At 40.8% G+C, this 20,471-nt stretch overlaps 1 protein-coding gene across 1 annotated transcript; it reads right to left on the bottom strand.

Annotated features, from left to right (window-relative positions):
- Nucleotides 1-307: 307 nt before the first annotated feature.
- ZDHHC13 (zDHHC palmitoyltransferase 13) lies at nt 308-16,664 on the bottom strand. Its single transcript, XM_030273466.4, has 17 exons — nt 16,518-16,664; nt 15,900-16,033; nt 15,397-15,519; nt 14,832-14,909; nt 14,245-14,389; nt 12,887-12,951; nt 12,173-12,335; nt 11,094-11,219; nt 10,693-10,826; nt 9,809-9,909; nt 6,626-6,750; nt 5,549-5,611; nt 5,114-5,207; nt 3,668-3,751; nt 2,701-2,858; nt 1,430-1,527; nt 308-917 (listed from the first exon to the last, which is right to left on the bottom strand). The coding sequence occupies exons 1-17, from the start codon at nt 16,536-16,538 to the stop codon at nt 782-784; spliced, it is 1,848 nt and encodes a 615-aa protein (XP_030129326.4). The 5' UTR covers nt 16,539-16,664; the 3' UTR covers nt 308-781.
- Nucleotides 16,665-20,471: the final 3,807 nt, after the last annotated feature.

The raw sequence follows: 20,471 nt of genomic DNA, 5'->3' as shown, positions 1-20,471 counted from the left end.
CTGCTGGTTTTCACTGTTACCTACTTTGACTTACATTCATATCACACTGTCCAGCTGGCCCCTCCTTTTCCTGGGAGCATGGCTGGCACTAGCTATTACAGATGCAGTGGAGAACAATTCCCTCTTTTAATGTACATTGCTATCTTCCATCATAAACTTACCCACTTTCATACCCTAACAGGGCATATATATGTGAAAAACATAAGGCGAAGAGTCAGGCTCCTTCTTCTGGTTTTGTGCCCACCCACTCTTAAATACCTCACTGGTCACATATGCCTTGAATCTATTTCAATCTGCAAAAATACACTTAAAAGTATGAAAGCTCTATTTTATTACATGTAAACTCTTCAAATACAAAGACTCAATAGAGATTTTCACAGCAAAAGCAATAAAATTACAGTGTAATTGTAATGTTAAGTTTTTAAACATGAACACTCACCTTAATTTTCAAATTTAATTGTCTTTTGTCACCAGAAAAGTAAAGCAAACGATACCAAGATAATTTTGAAATTCTGCCCCAAAAACTTACCTTTAAAAATATATATATTTGTGTCATCTCCTCACATAAAATTTTAAATAGTTTCAGCTCAAACTATACATACACAGACACACAGTGACTATTCCATATACAAATTTCCTGTATCTTATATAAGGTAAGTTTAATATTTGAAACAACAATAAAAAATAGAAACAAGCAGCTTCAGAAGAATTTGTAGAAATTAACAAAATATCTAGTTTTATTTATCTTTCAGCTCAATCGTCTTAGAAATTAAGCAAAACTTTAAACAGAATGAACATTTTTCTCCTTCGCCAGATGAAAAAGTTTGTATTGCTTGGTCCAGTCAACTACATTGGGTTTGAACATACCAAAGCAACTGCACTGAAAAAAGTCTGCAAGATTCTGGAAGCATCCAAGGCTGAAAAAAAGAGAAAAATATGCATTCATAAACCTAAAAAAAGAAGATTGCAAGTGTGCAAAATACCACTTCACCATGAGACAGTACTTAAGATATTAACCTGTCAAGGCAGACAACTCAGGGAGAAGAAACAGAAGAGCTCTCAACTGAGCATTATTCCTTTGCTGAACTTTTACAACATGTTTTACTCTAACAAATGAGAGTAGATTAAGTTGAACTCAAATATTTAAAAGTTAGTAAGATCTCATCTATTAGTATACTGAGGAAACAGGGAAACCTTGGTACTGATTTCTCTATTAATGGAGCTAAATACTGCAGGAGAAGTCAGAAAGGGGACAGTTCAGACCTTAATTCTCTTTCTGATCCTACACAACAGACACAGAGACTGATGAACAAATTTTTGGACAGCACTCCCTCACCCCAAAAACAGTGTTTTTGCATTTATGAAGCAGTGAAGCAAATCAGTACTGAAAAGACAACAAGCTTAAAACACTCTATGCATTAGTACCCACTTGTATGGTGTCCTCCTGAGTGAAACAGGATGCTTAGAGGATTTTCTCTGTACCAGGAGATTCATTCTTTCATGGGAGGTCAACCCTAAGAACACTGTCTGATTGGAAAAAAAGCATAAGTAATGGTTACAACATGAACATCACAAATTAAAATCTAGTGAGCAAAATATACCAATAAGAAGGGAGTAGGGGGAAAGAACCTGAACATATCTAACAAATAAGTAACCACTGCTATAACTGATGACTGAAAAGTGTGTCTTTAAATGTCACTTGGGCTAAAACAGAACCTGGCAAGATCTAACACCAGCTTCCAGAGAAGGCAAGCTTAATTGGGATGTCTGTGAAGACTGAACTTGCACAGACATCTGCAGAAGTATAAGATCTATCACAGTTAAGCACCAATCTCCTCAGCATTTTGTCTACATTCTACCACACAAAATGTAGAAAAAGATCCCTTGATCCACAATGACACTAAATACCATAAAGGAGTATATTTTCAAATCACTGTGTATGAAACACAGTAGTTAAACTGTAAATATCCTCCCTGTCTTTTTCCAGCATGATATCCCACTGTCTTACACATTGCAAAAATGTAGCACTACACATCTAAGATTGTGGAGTTTTTTGTTTTTTGGGTTTTTCTTACTGAACAAGATGTAAAACAAGCCCTTAGCTCAGTGTGCTTAACACATATTTCAAAGACACCTCTTTCCTAAGAGCTGCTAAAAAGCTGTTTCACAGATGTTTTAAGACAGCTCTTCTCAATTTGTTTGCATAGCCAAGGTTTTCTCTGAAAAACATAAACAAGAAATTTGACAGTCCTCAACAAGATAAAATCCAGGTCATATATTTTTACAGTAGCAGTGGGATTTAATACAATTTAATGATATATGGCTGAGCTCTGCCACAGAATTTTCAACTCAGGAATAACTGGGTTACTGAGCTTTCATGCAGTTTTGGGGGCATTAATACCAGTTATATTCGTCAAATAAATTTCTTGTCTTTAAATACAACTTTTTATAGGCTTGGAATTTTGAGTAATAAACCCAAAGCTCAGTTATAGGAATTATTTGCAGTGATTCTACTTCCAACAGAGAAATGCTGAGTGCACAAGCTGAACCTGTAAAACTTCAAGGTCTGCCCTGAGATTTAAGAGAAGCACCTTGCTGTGACAGTAACCAGGGAGAGCAGGCACAGAGTTTTTATGGGAGCAAATCATCCAGGGAAGAGCTTTAATTAGACAAGAAGCATAAACTGAAGGAAAACATTACCTGATAAAGCTGAACAGTGAGCCACACAGAGGCCCACAGGGTGTGGAAGCAGGCTAACGAGGAGATGTAGGAAACCCAGGGAGAGCAGGACACTGTCTGGGTGAAGTATGTCCACGCTCCATCTTGATGGAAATTTGCTGCACAGTGGTTGGACCAATCTGACAAGACACACAATCAGTTAATTGTGTTTTTAAGCCCTTAAGAGCCGAGGAAAGATTATTTGCATGAAATTAATATTACATAGCAACACCCTCTAGAAATATGTTTCATCTACCCTGTTGCCACCTAAAAGCACCCACACAGATGTGTGAGTGCTTGCTATTCTGGCTGCACAATCTTTACACTCTGTGTTCATGATCCACAGAAAAACATCCTTGCTTTTAAAGGCTGGTGCTATAGTAATTCATCCTCAGCAACTAAATTATAAGGGCTTGCCTCTCCTTTCCAATAAATCTTTTAATTTTACAAAGTAGCAGTTCAGACTCATTAATGAGATAATTTACTTTTTTTCTCTTCATAATTAAACTACTTTAAAACCAAAAAGAAATGTCTGTGTTTAGTGTGGATATTCCCAAATTAAAAAAGAAAATCAATCAAGCTTTTGCAATAATGTATTTACGAACTTATTTTCTGTTACAGCAAAGGGCATCCAGATTAGAACCTGTCACCTGACCTTCTGCCACATGGCCTCCCTATTTCCTCTCTAACAAAAACGCCTCCTGCTAAGCAACTTTCCAATGGATATCCCTACAGCAGCATCTTTGTTCTTGCTCAAAATAAATGGAATCAGATACTTGCCCAAAGACTCAGAAAGGATGCATTTTCACTTAAGCTACACAGTAGCATCACTGCTGAAATAAGGTATCACTTGTGCAAGTTGCACTTGCTGGAAATGAAATGCTGAAAAATAAAGACCACACAGAGATGGATTTGAAAGCTAAAAAAAACTAAGTTCACGTATACATACACCGAAGAGTTCCATAAAGCAGCCAGACTCCAGTCATTGTCAGGAAAACCAGGAACAACAGGTAGTAATAATGGTTTCCAATGCCTGAAATTGAGGGGAAAAAAGGAAAAAAAAATTAAAGTTGGACATTTTAAAATTCAGCAGTACTTGCATTTCTACTAAAGTTAGCAGGAATAAAAAGAGTTAAAACCATTTCTTATTTTAACCTCTGCCGTCCACAAAAGAGTTTGGCAAGACTGATCTCTCTCTCTCAACTTTGTCCTGTAAGCCATCCCAATTTATATACTAGAATTAGTTCTGATAAAGTCAGTCAGGATTTGTCTCACCTTCAGAGCATGCCTTCAGCTGCTTTAGTCTGATGAGACCACAACCTCCCTCCCATGCACAATAAAATTGTATCACATATAAAGAAATCTAAGCTGTTCAATTTGCTGGACCTTGTGTGCTTCAGAATTGAAAACATACACACAAAAAACCCTAGACCTCTGTCAGAAAAACAGTTACGTGAAGATATTTTTTTTTTACATTTAAATGATACTGCTCAAAGCTTTGAGACAACACATCAGAAGGATGTCTAGCAACTTGTAAATAGCAAGCATTGCAAAAATAGCATTTAACACTAGGAAAAGGGCTGTTGGCAACAAAAAAAAAAAAGAAAAAAAAAGAAAAAAAAAAAAGAAAAATATATTGTTACAAATGTGAAGCTCTCACCTTCCTATCTTGAGCATCACCAGTAATGAGCCAGAAAGGAAGAGAGAGGGCGAGAGGGAAGAACCCAAGAAGATGGAAATGCCCTGCAGGGTTATCTCAGTGGTACAGCAGCTCCACTCAGAACTGTCCCTAACAATGACAAGGGGCAGTGGAAGTTCAGGAGGACACACAAGTCCAGTCACTTCCTGTAGTTCATTTTTCTCATCCACAGCTACTGCATTAAAATGCCAGACTGTGCACACTTGTCTGGTTCTTTTAGTATCTGCTCCTGGACAGATTGTCCAAAAATGTTTGTCTGATCCCTTTCTGAACCTGCTGATATTGCCTGTGTCTGCAAACCTTACAGCAGCAAGCTCCAAAATTTCCCTGCCTGCCATGTGGAGACACTTCTCCTTTACCAGTTTTGAATCCCTAGTTCTATTATGACCTGCTTGGCTAATAATTCTGTATTCACTTTAGCCACCATCTTAATAATTTTTTCTTTCCTTTTTTAAAGTCTCAATCATATCACCTGTTCCTTCCCTCTCCAAAGAAAGAGTTACAGATTGTGTAGTATGTGTTCTTATTTGCTTTTCTCTCTTCCAACTAATTTCCCTCTGGCACCTATCAGAGTCCTTCAGTATCAACAGGCTATTCTTGCATCATTTGTGCTCTCTCTTTAGGGGGATAAATGTTATGTCTGCAGCTTTTAAAATATGTGGCATTTTCAAATGTGATGAAACAACACCCTCTCACCTATGCACTGTCCAGTCCACAGAGAATGCTGATCATATCTGGCTACACATGCCTGGCAAGCAAGGCAATGCACAGATCTCAAAGGCTTCCTTACCTAGGTGAGGAGGAAGGGAAAGAACACACTCATAGCAGAAGCATCTACTTTGCTCAAAATTTAAGGCATCATCTTACAGTTACCACCACATTTTGCATAATTACTCTGTCACAGACCTCATAACACCTTAATTAAAAAAAAGATGGAATTTTTTAAAGCTTAGTGTCCAAGTATCTCAAAGCATCTCTTATCACCATAAAAGAAATAAAGAAATCTAAACAACAAATAACAAACTACTTGTGTAACACCTTAATGACAAGCAGTGAGGGAAAAGGATTTTTATGGCAGTATTGAGTAAAAGGCAGGTTCACAAAGAAAATAAGTACAAAAGCCCTACTTACAAGACATGATGTGCAAAATGTTCTGAAGTCCAAGCAATCAGCTTCTGCGAGAGCTATAATGTTCTGAAAGACAAAGTATTTTGTGCTTGCATTTGGATAACATTTCCATAGGTGCTATGAAGATTTCTATATTAGGACTTTTGCAGTTTGTAAGTATTTTAAGTGCCAAGCATGAACAGGAATAAGAACTTATTATTTAAAAAGCTGCACAAGAAAAAACAAACCAGTAAAGATTAATACACCTTCACCCGCACAAGATTACTCAGAAAAGTATTTCTGTGTTGCCAAAATTAATAAATTATATGAATTAAATATTCCTTAAAATGAGATGCCACCTCTCATAGAGTCAGCCAGATTTCAGGGAGATGAAGCCTGCTCCTTTACAAGGACACAACATTTATGAGTTCTGTGGCAATATGTTGAAACTGTGGTTTATTCTCCCTGGCAATCGGAAGAAATACAACCCCAATGAGAACCATGAGATCACAAACAAAATGCTTTCCTTAATCCATAGGTTGGAGAGATCAGACACTAAATTCTCTACTGACTGGCTGCCCATGACTTCTTTTGCCCACTATAAAATAGTTAGGAAACAGCATGTGAGTTGCACAATGTTCAAGCATAAAAGCCAAACCATTATACACATCCTCAAAGCACATGATAAAATTTAAATATTTACTAGCATATGATATACAGGAAAGCACTGTGACTATTCCTTTCTAACCAGAGACAACTGAAGCAGAAACCATGCAAAACATATATTTTTAAAGTGAAGTTCTATGCGAATTCAAATCACAGATAACACCAGTGGGTCTGTACAATCTTTGACCAAAGCTCACATTTCAAAGATAGAGGTAAGGAAATTATAGCAGGATAAGGAAGATACGGAAACAAGCAGTAGAAGGAGAAATTCTCCAAGATCTGTGTTGTTAAACATTGCTAAAACCTCTTTAAGGATGAATATTTCACTGCTTTCCAGTTTAACAAAGCTTCTCATGATAACAAACAGCTACTAGAAGTGGTTGATACATGTTGCACTGCACCCGCCCTTCCATTTGTTTTTACAAAGTCACCTACCTCTTTTCTTTCTTCTTCTGAAGTCTTTATATATCCAGGATCAGTACTCCAGGTTTTATAGAAATAATAGAGAAGACCCATCATGCTGAACACAACAGTGATTTTAAGAATTACATTTTTTGTATGTGATAGTCAGGTTAAGGACTATATTCTTATAACTCTTACCACCACTATTCATCAAACAAGCAAAATATTCTAAAATTAGTTAATACGACTTTAAAAGCAAGACACAAGAAGGAAAAAAATTACTTGCACTTTTACAGTGGGATCCTCTCTGTCCTTCCAAGATCATCTTATCAGAGAAATTGAATATTCTGCCCAGTTTGAGTGCTGAAGAAGACGTTTACAACTATATAAACCTGCATCACAATACAGTTCCATGTGATCCTCCTTAAAAGTCCTCCAGACTTTTGCCTTTGAATATTTCAGAGGTATGAAACAAATTTGATTGCTTTTTTCCCCTTTGAAGCTTTTGTACTTTATTTAAACAATATCAGTCAGACATGCAGAGCTATTAAGCTTCTGGCAGCTGTGAGATTCATTTGGCTGCTGCACCCACCCCTAACTCAAACAGCCTCTTACTCAGTCTTACCTTGTCCCATTCATTTCAGCCAAAAGCAACTAAATATACTCATTCAAAAGTGTAACTGAAAGTCATCCTGAAACTATTTTTGTCACACACAAAAAAAGAAAAGCCTAAGCACACACTGCTGAACATTTCCAAAGGTAATGGGACATTAGGAACACCATTTTTACACTATGAACTAAAACCCTCTGTGTATCAGATGACTGGGGAAGAAAAACATGTCAAGATTAACTGTCTCTACACAGCAGCAGAGGAATGTGGAGTGGAACAAGTTTCATACAAATTAAAGTCATGCATCAAACTTGAGAGCTCAGGCTGCTAAAGAACAGTCTCTGCTGCCACCAAGGAGCAGGCAGAGAGCTCAAGTCTGAATTGCATGTCCTGTGCCCCCTCAGTCATTCCATGAACTCCACTGAAAACAATTTTTAAAAATCCAAGATGGCAACCTCAAAGTTGTTTTGTCTTATGAACTAACAATACTGCAAACAGTTCTAATTAAATTCAAAGTGATAACTTATGAAATACTAGCACAAACACCAGCTGTGTTTGTTACAATGCAGTTGCAGGATAAAATTATAGAAGTCAAAATGATGGTGTGTTTCTTATGGATACTACTAGTCTATTTGTACTGCTATGGTTTTTTGGAGCTCAGAGAAATCTTTAGTTAGAATGGCTGGATTTCTACTCAGTCCAGAGGAAGTTTGACAGACAAATACAGCTAACTATAATTCTGAAAACTTTTAAAACACCCAGGTCTGTCACCAGCTCCAGAATGAAAACATATTCATGAGAAAAAGTGTTGGACAGTGAAATGGAAACCTGTGCACTGGCCCATCTCACCAAGCTATGGTTAGCACTTCAAGAATGTTGCTAGGCTCACTATCGTCAGTAGTGTCCGACTCAAATCCCTAACACTGGAATTTTTTTTCCCTTTTAAGTTAGATGACACCAATAAAACAAACCTTAAACCTTCCCAGCAATTGAATAACACCATTTCTATTTATACAAGCACGTGTGTGAATCCCCAGCAGGAATATACTTGATCAGTTCATCAAAGTTAATCCTGATAATTCCATTAAGGACATTTTAATTGGGAACAGTACAAGAGAAAATGTAATTTAGAGGCTGAATTAAAAATTAATTGCAACTGTGTGGCAATACATTATAGCTGCTTTAGGATCAGTCTCTTCGCCCCACTTGGGCCTCTCCCTGGGGGCTCCCCTGTTGGAGGGAAACCCTCCTGGAGTGGTTCTGTGTCAGGAAAAGGAGATGCACAGGACTTTTTCAGTCTTCAGCTTCTTGTTTATTGTTATCTTATCTAAAGTTTTGCACGCCATCTATATACCAGACTGCACGCTGGAAAAGCACCACAAAAACGGCCAACAATCTCTTGTTACAAGGTCTTTTAAGACTAAGCTATCCAATTAAGAAATGACACCCAGATTATTTTCCCTTTTAACCCAATAACTGACCCCTTGATCAGTTGATCAAATTGATGGGGACTTTTCTGACCAATTAGAAGACATCACCCAAACTTATGAAGAACAAGGAAGAAGAAGGCGAGGAAGAACAACCTGCCTCCACCCTAAAACCTCCATCTTGTTCCCATCTACACCATACTAAAAATCCCAAACCCTACATTTCTCACCCAAGTGACATGCCATACTTACTCTCTATAATCTATTTCACACTTTTGTGGACTCTAGTCTATCTTGAAGTCTTGGAAGCTTTCTCCATGAACGAAGGTAAAAGTCAGTGCTTCTCTAGGGGTCAGGTCCCCTCAGAGCAGACAGAGAAATAGTCCCTGTGCCCTGGGTTCCCACACTTTAGTACAAAATTATTCGCCATTCTAAGTATCTTCCTAAAGGTTTTTTCACACAACTTTATCAATAAACAGATGTCCACTGTGTAACAAAAGAGCAAGGCACTGGAAAGAGAGCACAAACTATGAAAATGTTTTTGTACCCATCAGTGAGAAACCACTTTAAAGCAAGTGAGCGTCAGATAGAAATTAATTCACTGTATACTAAAGATCGAGTGTAACCTGTGAACAAAGTCAGGAGACTTAGACAGTCTACTTTGCAGGAACACAAAGAAATTTCTTCCTTTTTTTTTAGGGAGGTGGTGGTAGAGGATGTTGTTTTTAAAGGCAGGAGCATGAACACCACCAGCTGTCAAATGCTTATCATGTTAGAAAGAAGAGATGCTCTCAGTATTAAGATATGTGTTACCCAGTTATACCACATGACAAAATACAACACTGTACAACAGTCTCAGTGAGGAAGATTAAAGAGTGACGTGGAGATGCTAACAGAAACCATTAGCTTTATAATACCTTCATTCTGATATTCCAGTAACATATGAAATAGGTCAGGTTATAAAGAAGACAAAAATCTATAGACTCAAGAATATACAAAATTTAAGTCTATATATAACTTTAAAGTTACTTTGCCCCTTCCCAGTGGGATTAAACCAATCTTACCAGACATTAACAGTCACATGGAATTATCTGGTACTGCTCAACATAGTTTACACAACAAGGTTTAGATTTCCAAGAAACTCCAAGCAAAGTTGCAATTCCTGAGTATAAAGGATATCAGGCAGGAACCAGAAAAACCAGGTCATGGACATCCAAAAAACTGAACTTAGCAGAAATGCTGTGGGAAGATACCTTAGATTCTTGAGCCCCACGAATTGCCTGAAAGAACATTAAAAGTAATAAACATTTTTCAAAATCTATTTGAAACATAAATCCATAGAATATAAATCATCTGGTTTGTAAGTGTAAAAACTTCATGCATATTTCAAGTTGCTCAAAGCTATCAAGAACTGCCCGTCAAAAGCATTCTTTATCCATACATATAGGGGGTTAACAATGCAAAAATAAAACTGAAGAGTGCTCTCTTCCAGCACAGTATTATACATCTGAGAAGTGCTGTAGGACTGGGTGAAAAGTCCCATCTCTGTCTATTTGCACACAGATAGCATTACCATATCAGTGACCATTGACTTTGGCAGGAAAAGTGAGGAATGCCTCAGGATAACACTGGGAGGTCTGGAGAGCAGGAGAGGGGATGGCTCATTAAAACTCATTTTGTGACAGAATATAGCAGGAAAGGACAATGTGATAAAGGACAAATGTGATAAAGGACATTTCCGAGCAGATATCTCAATGTCTACCAGATAGAGACCATCAGTAACATTCTGACAATAAAATTAGCTAACAGACTGAGTTTGGTTTTTTTTTTCAAATCTTTGTGTGACAAGAAACTATTATTGTGTGCACCTAAATGCATTAAATTATTATGGCCATTTATTCTAAAAAATACATGCATTTAAATTCTTCACACACCGTGCAACCATTTCTCAGGAGTATCTTTCATATTAACTGAAATTGAACTCTGAAAAGAATTATGCATCAGATGCTTTTTGAAGTGTCTTTGACGAGTAAGTACATAAACAGTGAGAAAAAGCCACAAACCTCACAAACAGAGACATCACAAATAGCAGGCTGAGAAGCAAACCTCCTTTTAAAAGCCAAGAATCAGAACTTAAATCCATGATGTATCCAATCGCCCACACGAATGTCAAGAAAGATGCTAACATCAGGAAGAGCTGTTAAAATAATTATTGCTAAAATATGACAAAGTACTCAAGTAGGTCTTACTTAAAAGTATTCAGTTCATGTAATGAATCAATACATCAAAAGCAGGGGTGAGGTATGACATAAAACTCTGACCCAAACCACTCCATCATGCTTTTAAAGAACTCTATTTTGTGCATCCAATTTCAGAAATTACTTTTCTTAGAGTTAATTTGCGTATCAATCTAAACACATCATGCTCTAGTTTTATTTCTATTAGTTATTACTCAGGAAATTACCTCATATTTCTCTACTATTTTCAGTAACCTGTTATTTTTCCTGCTTCTCATTTTTTCTTCCTCTTGTATCATGTAAACCATGAAGTGATTCTGACTTTGATAAGCAATGTCAAGCGGTGTCTTTCCCTTTAACAACAGAGAGGGTTATTTATTTATTTATTTATTACTTAATACATAAATACTCTCACTTTTAACAAAAGCAAGAATTTAATATCATTAAAACAAGACTAACTGGGCAGTTATTTCCCACCCCCACCTCCCCCTCCACTATTTTTTAAAGGCAAAGGTAAGCTAAATTCAAAGTGCTAACATGCTTAAATCAGAGCTTTGTAGTTCTGAAAACTGATACTTGTAAATAGATTGCATCTGCTTATCTGTTGGACTGCCTCCAATAATATATCTATACAGTACTTTCAACATTTATGCTATCAATTTCTACAAATAATAAGTTGAAGCCTTTCATATGTGGTAACCTTTTGAATGTACAAACAGGCATTGCCAAACACCAGCTTTCAGAGGAGGGCATTCAATTAATTTGAAGTCTTTACAAGTCTGACTGAACGCTAAGAAACATATTTTTTAAAATCTGCCCAAGTCCTCATGACAACACCTTTAAGTAGGAAACAGCCAAATAAAGAAATGATAAAGAAATGAAACAAGGCCTCAAGAAAATGAAACTAATTAAACACCCCAAGAAAATGAAACAGAAAAGGGTAAGAGAGCAGAATTCAAAGGACACAATTACTGTTGAGTGAACACAAGGCTTGGCTGTTCATTACACAAAGGTTGCAAAGAACCTCTGCATTCATACTTTGAGCCACACCTCCAGAAAGGTACTAACTCCTTCTTGAGAAAGGCTTGGCTGGTCATTACACAAAGGCTGCAAAGAACCTCTGCATTCATACTTTGAGCCACACCTCAAGAAAGGCACTAACTCCCTTCTGGGAAAGGCTAAGAACACCTGCTCTTAGCCAAACCCTACTGCAATTTACATCCAACATGGAGAACTGAGATTTTTCTTTACATTCATTTTATACATTCATGCCACATGGGATAAAATATCACAAAGGAAATCCTACCTTGACATTTTGTATGTCCAGGCTGGCACCAGCTTCCAGCAACAGATCCACTGCACTAGTATTCCCTGAGGCTATTGCCCAATGTAGTGCAGTATTCTTTTGAACATTGTCTACAGCATTGAGAGAGGGGTTAAACTTTAAGAGAAACCTCATGGGTTCCGGTCTAGATGAAAATAAAGTATAACAGTTAACAAACACAATACAATATAGATTGGAAATGAAATTTTTGAATACTTTATAAAACAACAGCAGATATATAATGTCTTCTCAACCAGTTCATCAATGGTAGACTCCTGTTTAGAATTCCATACCTGCCTTGCAAGTTTTCCTCCAGATGATGTTACCTTGCCATTTTAACATATATGAGGTACATAACACAGACTTTATCTTCTACAACACCATAGCTTGTATCTCCCCATTTTATTAGTTCTAAATGCATTTCACTGCATCCACACCCATTTGTTTTCATTTTACAGAAGATACAGTAAGGCTGCAGATGATTCAGCCTCGAACCTAAATTTCTTTTACAAATTCTTTTCACTTTGCTATATTCAGTGAGCTATTTCAAACTCTGGGTTTCTGAAACACCTCATATTTTAGTACAAATGGAAGGGAAATGATTGTCAGTTTTAAAAAAAGACAGTAAGGAAAAATTTACCTCACTGCTTCTTGAGTACAATACAACAGACATTTCTCCAGTTATTCTCTACTTACCCAATGGCTTTTTGTGCTGTTAACATTAAAGGTGTTTGTCCATTGAGGTCTGTTGTGTCTATGTTCTAAGAATAAGATAACAAGCAAGTGGTTACCAGTGATTCCAGGAAACAGTGGAACTTGGGGCTATATAACTCTCTTAGCTTCACTAATAAACAGAAACAGGACAGAAATCAAAATACATCAGCCAAGAAGCCAACACTCATTTAAAGTTTTTTTCTCCTTCTACAAGTCTTGCATGTCATTCCTTTCAGAATATTTTGAGTTTCCATTTAAGGTAATTTTTAAGGGAGAGACTCCACTAAGGATATTTTTAAGTGAATTATGTCAACTGTATTTCTTTGCAAAGAAATACTATCAATAAGAAGGACCTTGTAAAGCAATGCTAACCACGTCCTCTGTGTAAATAGATGTACATAAAAGACGTACAGAAAATACATAAAACCAGTTTATTAAAACAATAAAGAAGAACTACCTATCTCAAGACATTTAACCTAAATTATCTTCCTTCCTCTTTCTGACCTTTCTTCCTTCTTCACAACAAAGGTTTCCTTGCTTCCTGCCTCCATCCATCATTACATTAGTGCATATTTACTTAAAATAATTATTCACCGGATATTTTTAGTAGAATAAGGTGGGCCAACAACTTTACTAAGCCTGTGATATACACCACTACGCCTACATCCCAGAAGTCAGTTACTCTCCCCAAAAAGAACTTCATGAGAAAGAAAATAAACTTAGCAAACTTTTAAATCCTAACATTAGATTGTTTCTCAGAATCAGTCTACATCATTTAAGAACTCTCCTGTCATTTTTATTAGCATGTTGTTACACTTGCCATCAATTCTGCTCATTTCACATATAAGCTAAGAGACATCAACTGCCATGGATACAAGACAGAAATTTCTAATGAAATTTCAGAAAATTCTAGTCTGATCATTCATTCTGCCTTCTTCAACTTATGGACAACTGCACAGATTATTAGTTACAAAGCTGTAATCAAATAATAAATACTTAATGATGTCTACACATCATATACTGCTTTTTGTTCCCACGTTTAAAAGCCATTGATTATTTCACAGCACCACAAATCCATATAGCCATAACAAAACTCCTAAACATGCTGAAATGTAAGTGAATCTGGATGTGAGGAATGACAGGAATAGGGAAGGGCATTAAAAAAAATTCTATACAGAAATATAAAAAACATCTAAGTTTGTCTGTGCTTCTAGCACATAAAAGTAGGTGTAAAATCACTGTTTTTCATCTAGGGAAAAAAACACAGTTAATTCTGAAATGTCTCCCATACACAGGCAGCTACTTGTAATCAAGAAACATTTGGGGCATCAGCAACATACCTGGCCTTTTGCTATGAGGTAGGCTATGATGGGCATGTGTTGGAACAGCACTGCTAAATGAATGCTACTGAATCCTTCCCCATCAATAAGACTGGGATCCGCTCCACATTTCAACAATAACATCACCATCGGAAGGTGTCCTTGTCTACAACAATATGTGAAATGAAACTATAGAGATGATTTTAAAAATGGATACTTTAATGAAAGCATTGCCTTAATAATTCTCACAGGCATCCCACAAAATATTTCAGCTTCTTGTGGCATTATTCAGTAAATTATATTAAATATATACACATTAATAAATGAGCCTAGGGCGAAGTATTAATTTAGACTATGGTGGTTATTCTACAGTAACTTCTCCTGTGAGTAGTCATCCAAGCCTCTGACTCTGGCAAAAGACTGACAGTCCAGAAGAAAGCACTCATCTTCCAATGGGAGACTTCCCACTCGGAGAAGTTTTCCCAGAATAATTATTTCAGGTCATGTTTTCTCCAGACAAGCAGTGCTTTGTTCTCTGGTTCTCAGAAAATGCTACCACAGCTGTAAATACCCACAGATTTGCAGTTGGGGGTTGCAAGCAGCATTACCTGATGGCCCAGTGCAGGGGCGTAGAATTCAAATCCCCACCCAGCTGATCCACTACCGCACCTTTGGAAATGTAATATCTGTGTAACAACAACACAGTAAGGCATTAACACAACATAATAGCAAACACAATATAATAACACAATTAAATAGCAAAACATTACACTAAAGATAACATAGCTAAAGGATTAAATTGCTCATAATAAAAAATTCACTAGAGAAGCAAGTGGACAAAAGTGGTTTAGTAGTAAATAATGCTATTTCAAGAAAATGTTGAAGAAATAGAGTCATTAGCAAGGTATTTCTAAAATCAGGTTTCATCTTTGTTACAGAAACAAACACAGGAAAATCTAATGATTTCATGTACTACATGATTTCATATATAAAGAAACAGGCTACCTTTACATTTCAGTGACATTTTCACTAAGATAAGTACATTAAAATTTGAATTCTACCCTTTTCTTCTCAAGCACCACATTCCTTTGATTTCAAGTACAAAAGCAACAGTGATTATAGGTAACAGCGGCAGAATACACTGTGTTACTGCCACAGGGACTCCCAGCTTACTTTACCAGCTCCTGTCTGTTGTTTATTGCTGCCCAGTGAAGAAGAGTCACATTTTCTTTGTCTGGTTGTCGAACATCATATCCTGCTTCTACCAGTTCTTTGCATCGCTCTAGCATTCCATACCTTAAATGAGAAAGAAAAAAAACCAATTTACTTACCATTTTTTCAGTATTCTCCAGTCTGGAGACAGTTACATCCTAAAGAAAATATACATCGCAGTAAGCATCACACAGCAGTACCTACTGGAGCAAATTCCACATTACATTCAATGGAAGCCTTGTAAAAAGAGTGGGGCTGTGCCTTGATGGGTATAATTTTCTACTTAAACAAAGCTGCTTGAAATGTTTTTATTTATAATAGCAACAGTAAGTTATTTTTCTTCTTCCACTACAGGGAGAAAATGAAACTGAAAACATTTCCTTTGTAAAAATATCCAGCCTGGCTCACATTTGAGGACACTCCCATCGATTTCAACACTCTGAACACTCAGAAGATGTACTTACTGTGTAGCCTTGACAATATCACAGGTGCTGGGGTCTTCAGCAATGGGATATGGGCCTGGGAGACCTTCATCTTCATGGATGCTGTGGCTCCTGTGCATATGAGGTCGATGAGGCCCCTGGCAATGGCTTTTACACTGGTGGTTAACAAAACAATTGTTAACCATTGTTATTTTTCGGCTTCACACCACACACACCTCCCCCTTTACCAGAAGCACTCACTGGGCGTGATAAATTCTGTTAATACAAACGAAGATGTGAATTCAAAGCACAGTTAAAGCCTCCTGGCAAGAGACCAATCCTTCCATTTGCGGAGAGCAGTAGGGATGGGGTCAAGGAGGAATTACAGAAGCGTTCAGCACCCTGCAGAGCTGGTTCCCGACACAGCAGCCTCACCCACGGCAGCGCTGCCCCTCCAGAAACCACAACCTACGGCCTCGGGGAAGCTTTGAAACGCACTTGGCAGCCACGGTGCCACCCGTGCAGCAGAAACCCACAGGAGGGCACACGCAGGGCACGACAAGGACGGCTCCAGCCCGGGAGCCCCCGCCAGACCCCGGCGGCACCGCGGCCGCCCCGGCCCCGCTCCAGCCCCGGCGCTGCCGCGGGCTCCCCACTCACCGCCGGGCCGCTGCCCGCCATGCCCGCGGCCCCGCCGCTTCCTGCTCCCGCTTCTGGGCACGGCTGCGCGGCGGGGCGGGCACGCACGGCCCGGGCGGGGCGGCACCGGGGCGGCACCGGGGAGGCACCGGGGGAGCGCCGGGGAGCCGGCCCTGAGGCTGGCCCTGAGGCTGTCCCTGAGGCTGTCCCTGAGGCATTCCCTGAGTCTGTCCCTGAGCCGGCCCTGAGACTGTCCCTGAGGCTGTCCTGGGGCTGGCCCTGAGGCTGTCCTGGGGCTGGCCCTGAGGCTGTCCCTGAGCCTGTCCCTGAGGCTGTCCCTGGGGCTGTCCCTGAGGCTGTCCCTGAGCCTGTCCCTGAGGCTGTCCCTGGGGCTGTCCCTGAGGCTGTCCCTGGGGCTGTCCCTGAGGCTGTCCCTGAGGCTGTCCCTGGGGCTGTCCCTGGGGCTGTCCCTGGGGCTGTCCCTGAGGCTGTCCCTGAGGCTGGCCCTGGGCTGTCCCTGGGGCTGTCCCTGAGGCTGTCCCTGAGGCATTCCCTGAGTCTGTCCCTGAGCCGGCCCTGAGGCTGTCCCTGAGCCGGCCCTGAGGCTGTCCCTGGGGCTGTCCCTGAACCTGTCCCTGGGGCTGTCCTTGAAGCTGTCCTGGGACTACCCTGAGGCTATCCCTGAGCCGGCCCTGAGGCTGGCCCTGAGGCTGACCCTGAGGTTGGCCCTGGGCTGTCCCTGAGCCTGTCCCTGAGGCTGGCCTTGAGGCTGTCCTTGAACCTGTCCCTGAGCCTGTCCTTGAAGCTGTCCTTGAACCTGTCCCTGAGGCTGTCCCTGAGGCTGTCCTGGGGCTGTCCCTGCTGCAGCGGAGCCACTTGGGCAAGCAGATCAGCAGCTCCCAAGTTCGTTCAGTTGTACCTGAAGTAACTCCTTCCCTTTTACCCCGGCAACCACACCGGAAAATTATTTCGTTTTTGCACAGCATCTCCCCGGGTGGCAGACCCAGCGAATTTTCTGCTGGCGAATTTTTCAGGGCTTGTGCCTCAGCAGCTGGAAGCAATCCCTTAGTCAAGGCTCTGAAGCACATCGGCTGGAGGAGCTCAGCATGGAGAAAAGGAGAAGGCCTTCAGCAAGGATCTTCTGACTTTGCACAATTCCCTGAAAGAAGCAGTGCCACCTCCTTGCTGGCCCGGTTCCCACAGAAGTTCAAGACCATTTTGGACCATTTCCACCCCCAGCTGAGCCCCAATGTCCCCTCCTAATGACCAGGGCCAGGGTGAGGGAGGAGCCACCATTTTAGGGCAAGCTGTGAGGTGCAAGTGCCCCCCTCCCCCGAAGAAATGGGGATAAACTGGGAAAACACCCAAATGTGTCAAACATCCACACATGTCCCAGGTGAGTTGGGACCCTGGCAGCCCCCAGACTGATGTCATCTCCTGTAGCCTGAGGAGAAACTGCAGCATGGGGTGACCAGAGACCTCCAGCTCTCAATGGCTCTGTGCATGCTGTCACATCCCAGAGCTGTGGGGACACGGGGACCTCCAGCTCCTGGAGGAAATGTGTCATGATCCTTGGACAATTGGCAGTCACCACTCACAGGTCATTGGAAAAGGGATAATTACCACTCCCAGCTCAGGCTCCAGATGGTGGCTGACACACAGAGTTCTCACCATCCTGTCACAGTGGGGTCCTGGCTGGAAGGATCACAGCTCAAGTCAGGTCTACAGGTAGAGACTGGGAGAGCCATTCAGGGCACAAGAACGTCAGCAGCCAGCATAAAAGGGAAGCGAAGCCAGGGCCCTCATAAGACAGGAAAGCTGGACAGGACAGAACGCAGATGGAACCAGTATGGTTAATGCTACATTCTCCATTTATTAGTGAGAATATGGCAGTTTATATACACTTCAATATAGTTCACAGTTTACAGAGGCAATCTCATTGGCACACTAACATTGTTTACCTTTGCCTTAAGGTGGTCAGGCTTTTCACACTGCAGCTCTACCCTAATTCACACTCAGATAGCTCATTACTTTGTAGTTACCTTAACATCATTTCTAACTGCGCCACAACTAATTTCTGACTGTGTCAAAGGCTTCTAGGCCCCATCAAGGATGCTTATCAGGGCCTAGTCTGAGGGGTAGCTCAATTCTCACTCCAGACATAAATCATGCCCACTCTCTCAGAAATTCTGCAACAGTGAAGAAAACTGAAAGAGCAGGCACATTTATGAAAAAAAAAAAACAAACCCACATTTATTTCCCTGTTTTGGGAGGTCAGGGCAGTAGGCAGAAGGTGGTACAGGTTTAGTAGATGGTACCTGCCCACAGGCAGGCACCTGGGTGCTTTCCTGTGGCTGGTTACTGTACTTTTCTTCACCATTGGTTGTTTTTAAGGCAGCAGAAGATACTTTTGGGGGGGGGGGTAAAATGAGACCAGCACCATGGGAATGACTCCAGCATCTCAACATTTCCTGTGGGCTCCATGCACATGACTTAGGATGGTGCAGACCCAGCTGGTCAAGCGCCCAGCCCTGCCTCCCATTTCAGAGGAAGAAGGAAGAGTTGAGCAGGGCTCAACCTGAAATGATATTTTGTAGCTTATGGCTCTCCTCAGAGCTCTGGTAAGAGAGGAACGTCTCTGTCCCTAAAACCCACCACCCTTGGAATGCACACACAGCCGTGTGTCACTTCAAGAGACACCAAGAAGCCCTGCCACTTTGAAAGGGCAGCTGCTGTTTCACTGTCCCATTTCTTGGCTCCGTAAAGCCCCTCCTACTCACGCTATGGCCTGAGCTTGAAGACACAGAAGTGTAACCCTGGAGGAATGGTATGGAAAGCTTGACAAAAGCTGAAGGCAGCACTCTGAGTCCTCCTTTTCCCCACCAATATCCCTCTTTAGCTGAAGTTGCTGACAAGGACCAGCCATGACACACTGCAATGGGTTTGCTGTTTTATTTTCCAGGTCCTCAGTCCTGCGTGGGACACGGTAAGTGGGTGCTGCAGAGGCTCCAGCAAGGCATCAAAAACGCTGGCCCTGCACCCAAGGGTGACGTGAGATCTCCTCCAGCTCTGGCCTGTCCGCAGGGTGCTTGGCCAAACACCATCGGATCAGGTGCTGGAGCTCTGGGGAGAGAAGCCAGCCCGGGCCCTCACACCACCCTTAACCTCACCCTAAAGCCACCCCTCCCTGGGTGGGGAGTGCAGGGTGGAGGTTAGGGGGCCGAGGGATAGTGTTGGGGGCTTGGGGTGACATGCTGACATTACGGGCTGAGGGGCAAAGTGGGGGGACTTGACAGGTGGAGAGCTGACGCTGAGGGTTAGAGGTGCAAAGGACAGGACACAGGGTATCAGGAAGGCTTAGGGCACAGCAGCAGCCCTCACCACAGCCCTAAGCTCACCCCAAACAGCACCCCTAGAACACCAGTTTTCCCCAACAGCAGCTGCAGGTAGTGACCCTAATGCTGGGACAGCCCCAGAACCCTCCCAGCAGCTGCAGGCACTGACCCTAATTAAAAGGTAGGAATGATGTTTGCTGGCTAGAGAGCAACTGGTTGAGGCTGGGGACTGCTCACTTTTTAGTTTCTTGGGGGTTTTTTTTGTGTTTTTATAGGATATTTGAGGGTTTTGTTTTTTCTCAGGAGCTTTTTAGGAACTTTCTGGGAATGTTTAGGGTACATTTAAGGCTTTTTCAGGGCTTTTAAAATATTTTTTTTAAGGTATTTTAAGGGCTTTCTTAGTACTAATTAGAATTTTTAGGGTTTTTTTTTTTTGTAGTGTTCTTGGGGCTTTTTAGGACTATTTAAAAATTTTAGGGCTTTTTTAGGACTATTGGGGGTATGTGGCAGACTCTTAGGACTAGGGTATTTTTAGAATTTTTGAGGGAAGTTTTATGGTTTTTTTTAGGGTCTTAGCAGTGTGTTTTAAGGATTTTGGGGCAATTTTTAGAGCTCTTTTAGAAATATTTAGAGATTTTTA

Source organism: Taeniopygia guttata, chromosome 5 (assembly GCF_048771995.1).
Source record: "Taeniopygia guttata chromosome 5, bTaeGut7.mat, whole genome shotgun sequence".
Taxonomy (NCBI): Eukaryota; Metazoa; Chordata; class Aves; order Passeriformes; family Estrildidae; genus Taeniopygia; species Taeniopygia guttata.
The sequence above is the reverse complement of the archived record's forward strand: the minus strand, read 5'-3'. Positions and strand labels throughout refer to the sequence as shown.

Excerpts from the sequence above, each read along its gene's own strand:
- ZDHHC13 (XM_030273466.4), bottom strand. The coding sequence starts at position 16,538 with ATGGCGGGCAGCGGCCCGGCG. Across the intron at positions 6,751-9,808 it reads GTTTTTCTGGTTCCTGCCTG|ATACAAAAAATGTAATTCTT; the intron begins ATATCCTTTATA and ends CCTGACTATCAC. Across the intron at positions 1,528-2,700 it reads TCACTGTTCAGCTTTATCAG|ACAGTGTTCTTAGGGTTGAC; the intron begins GTAATGTTTTCC and ends TTTTCCAATCAG.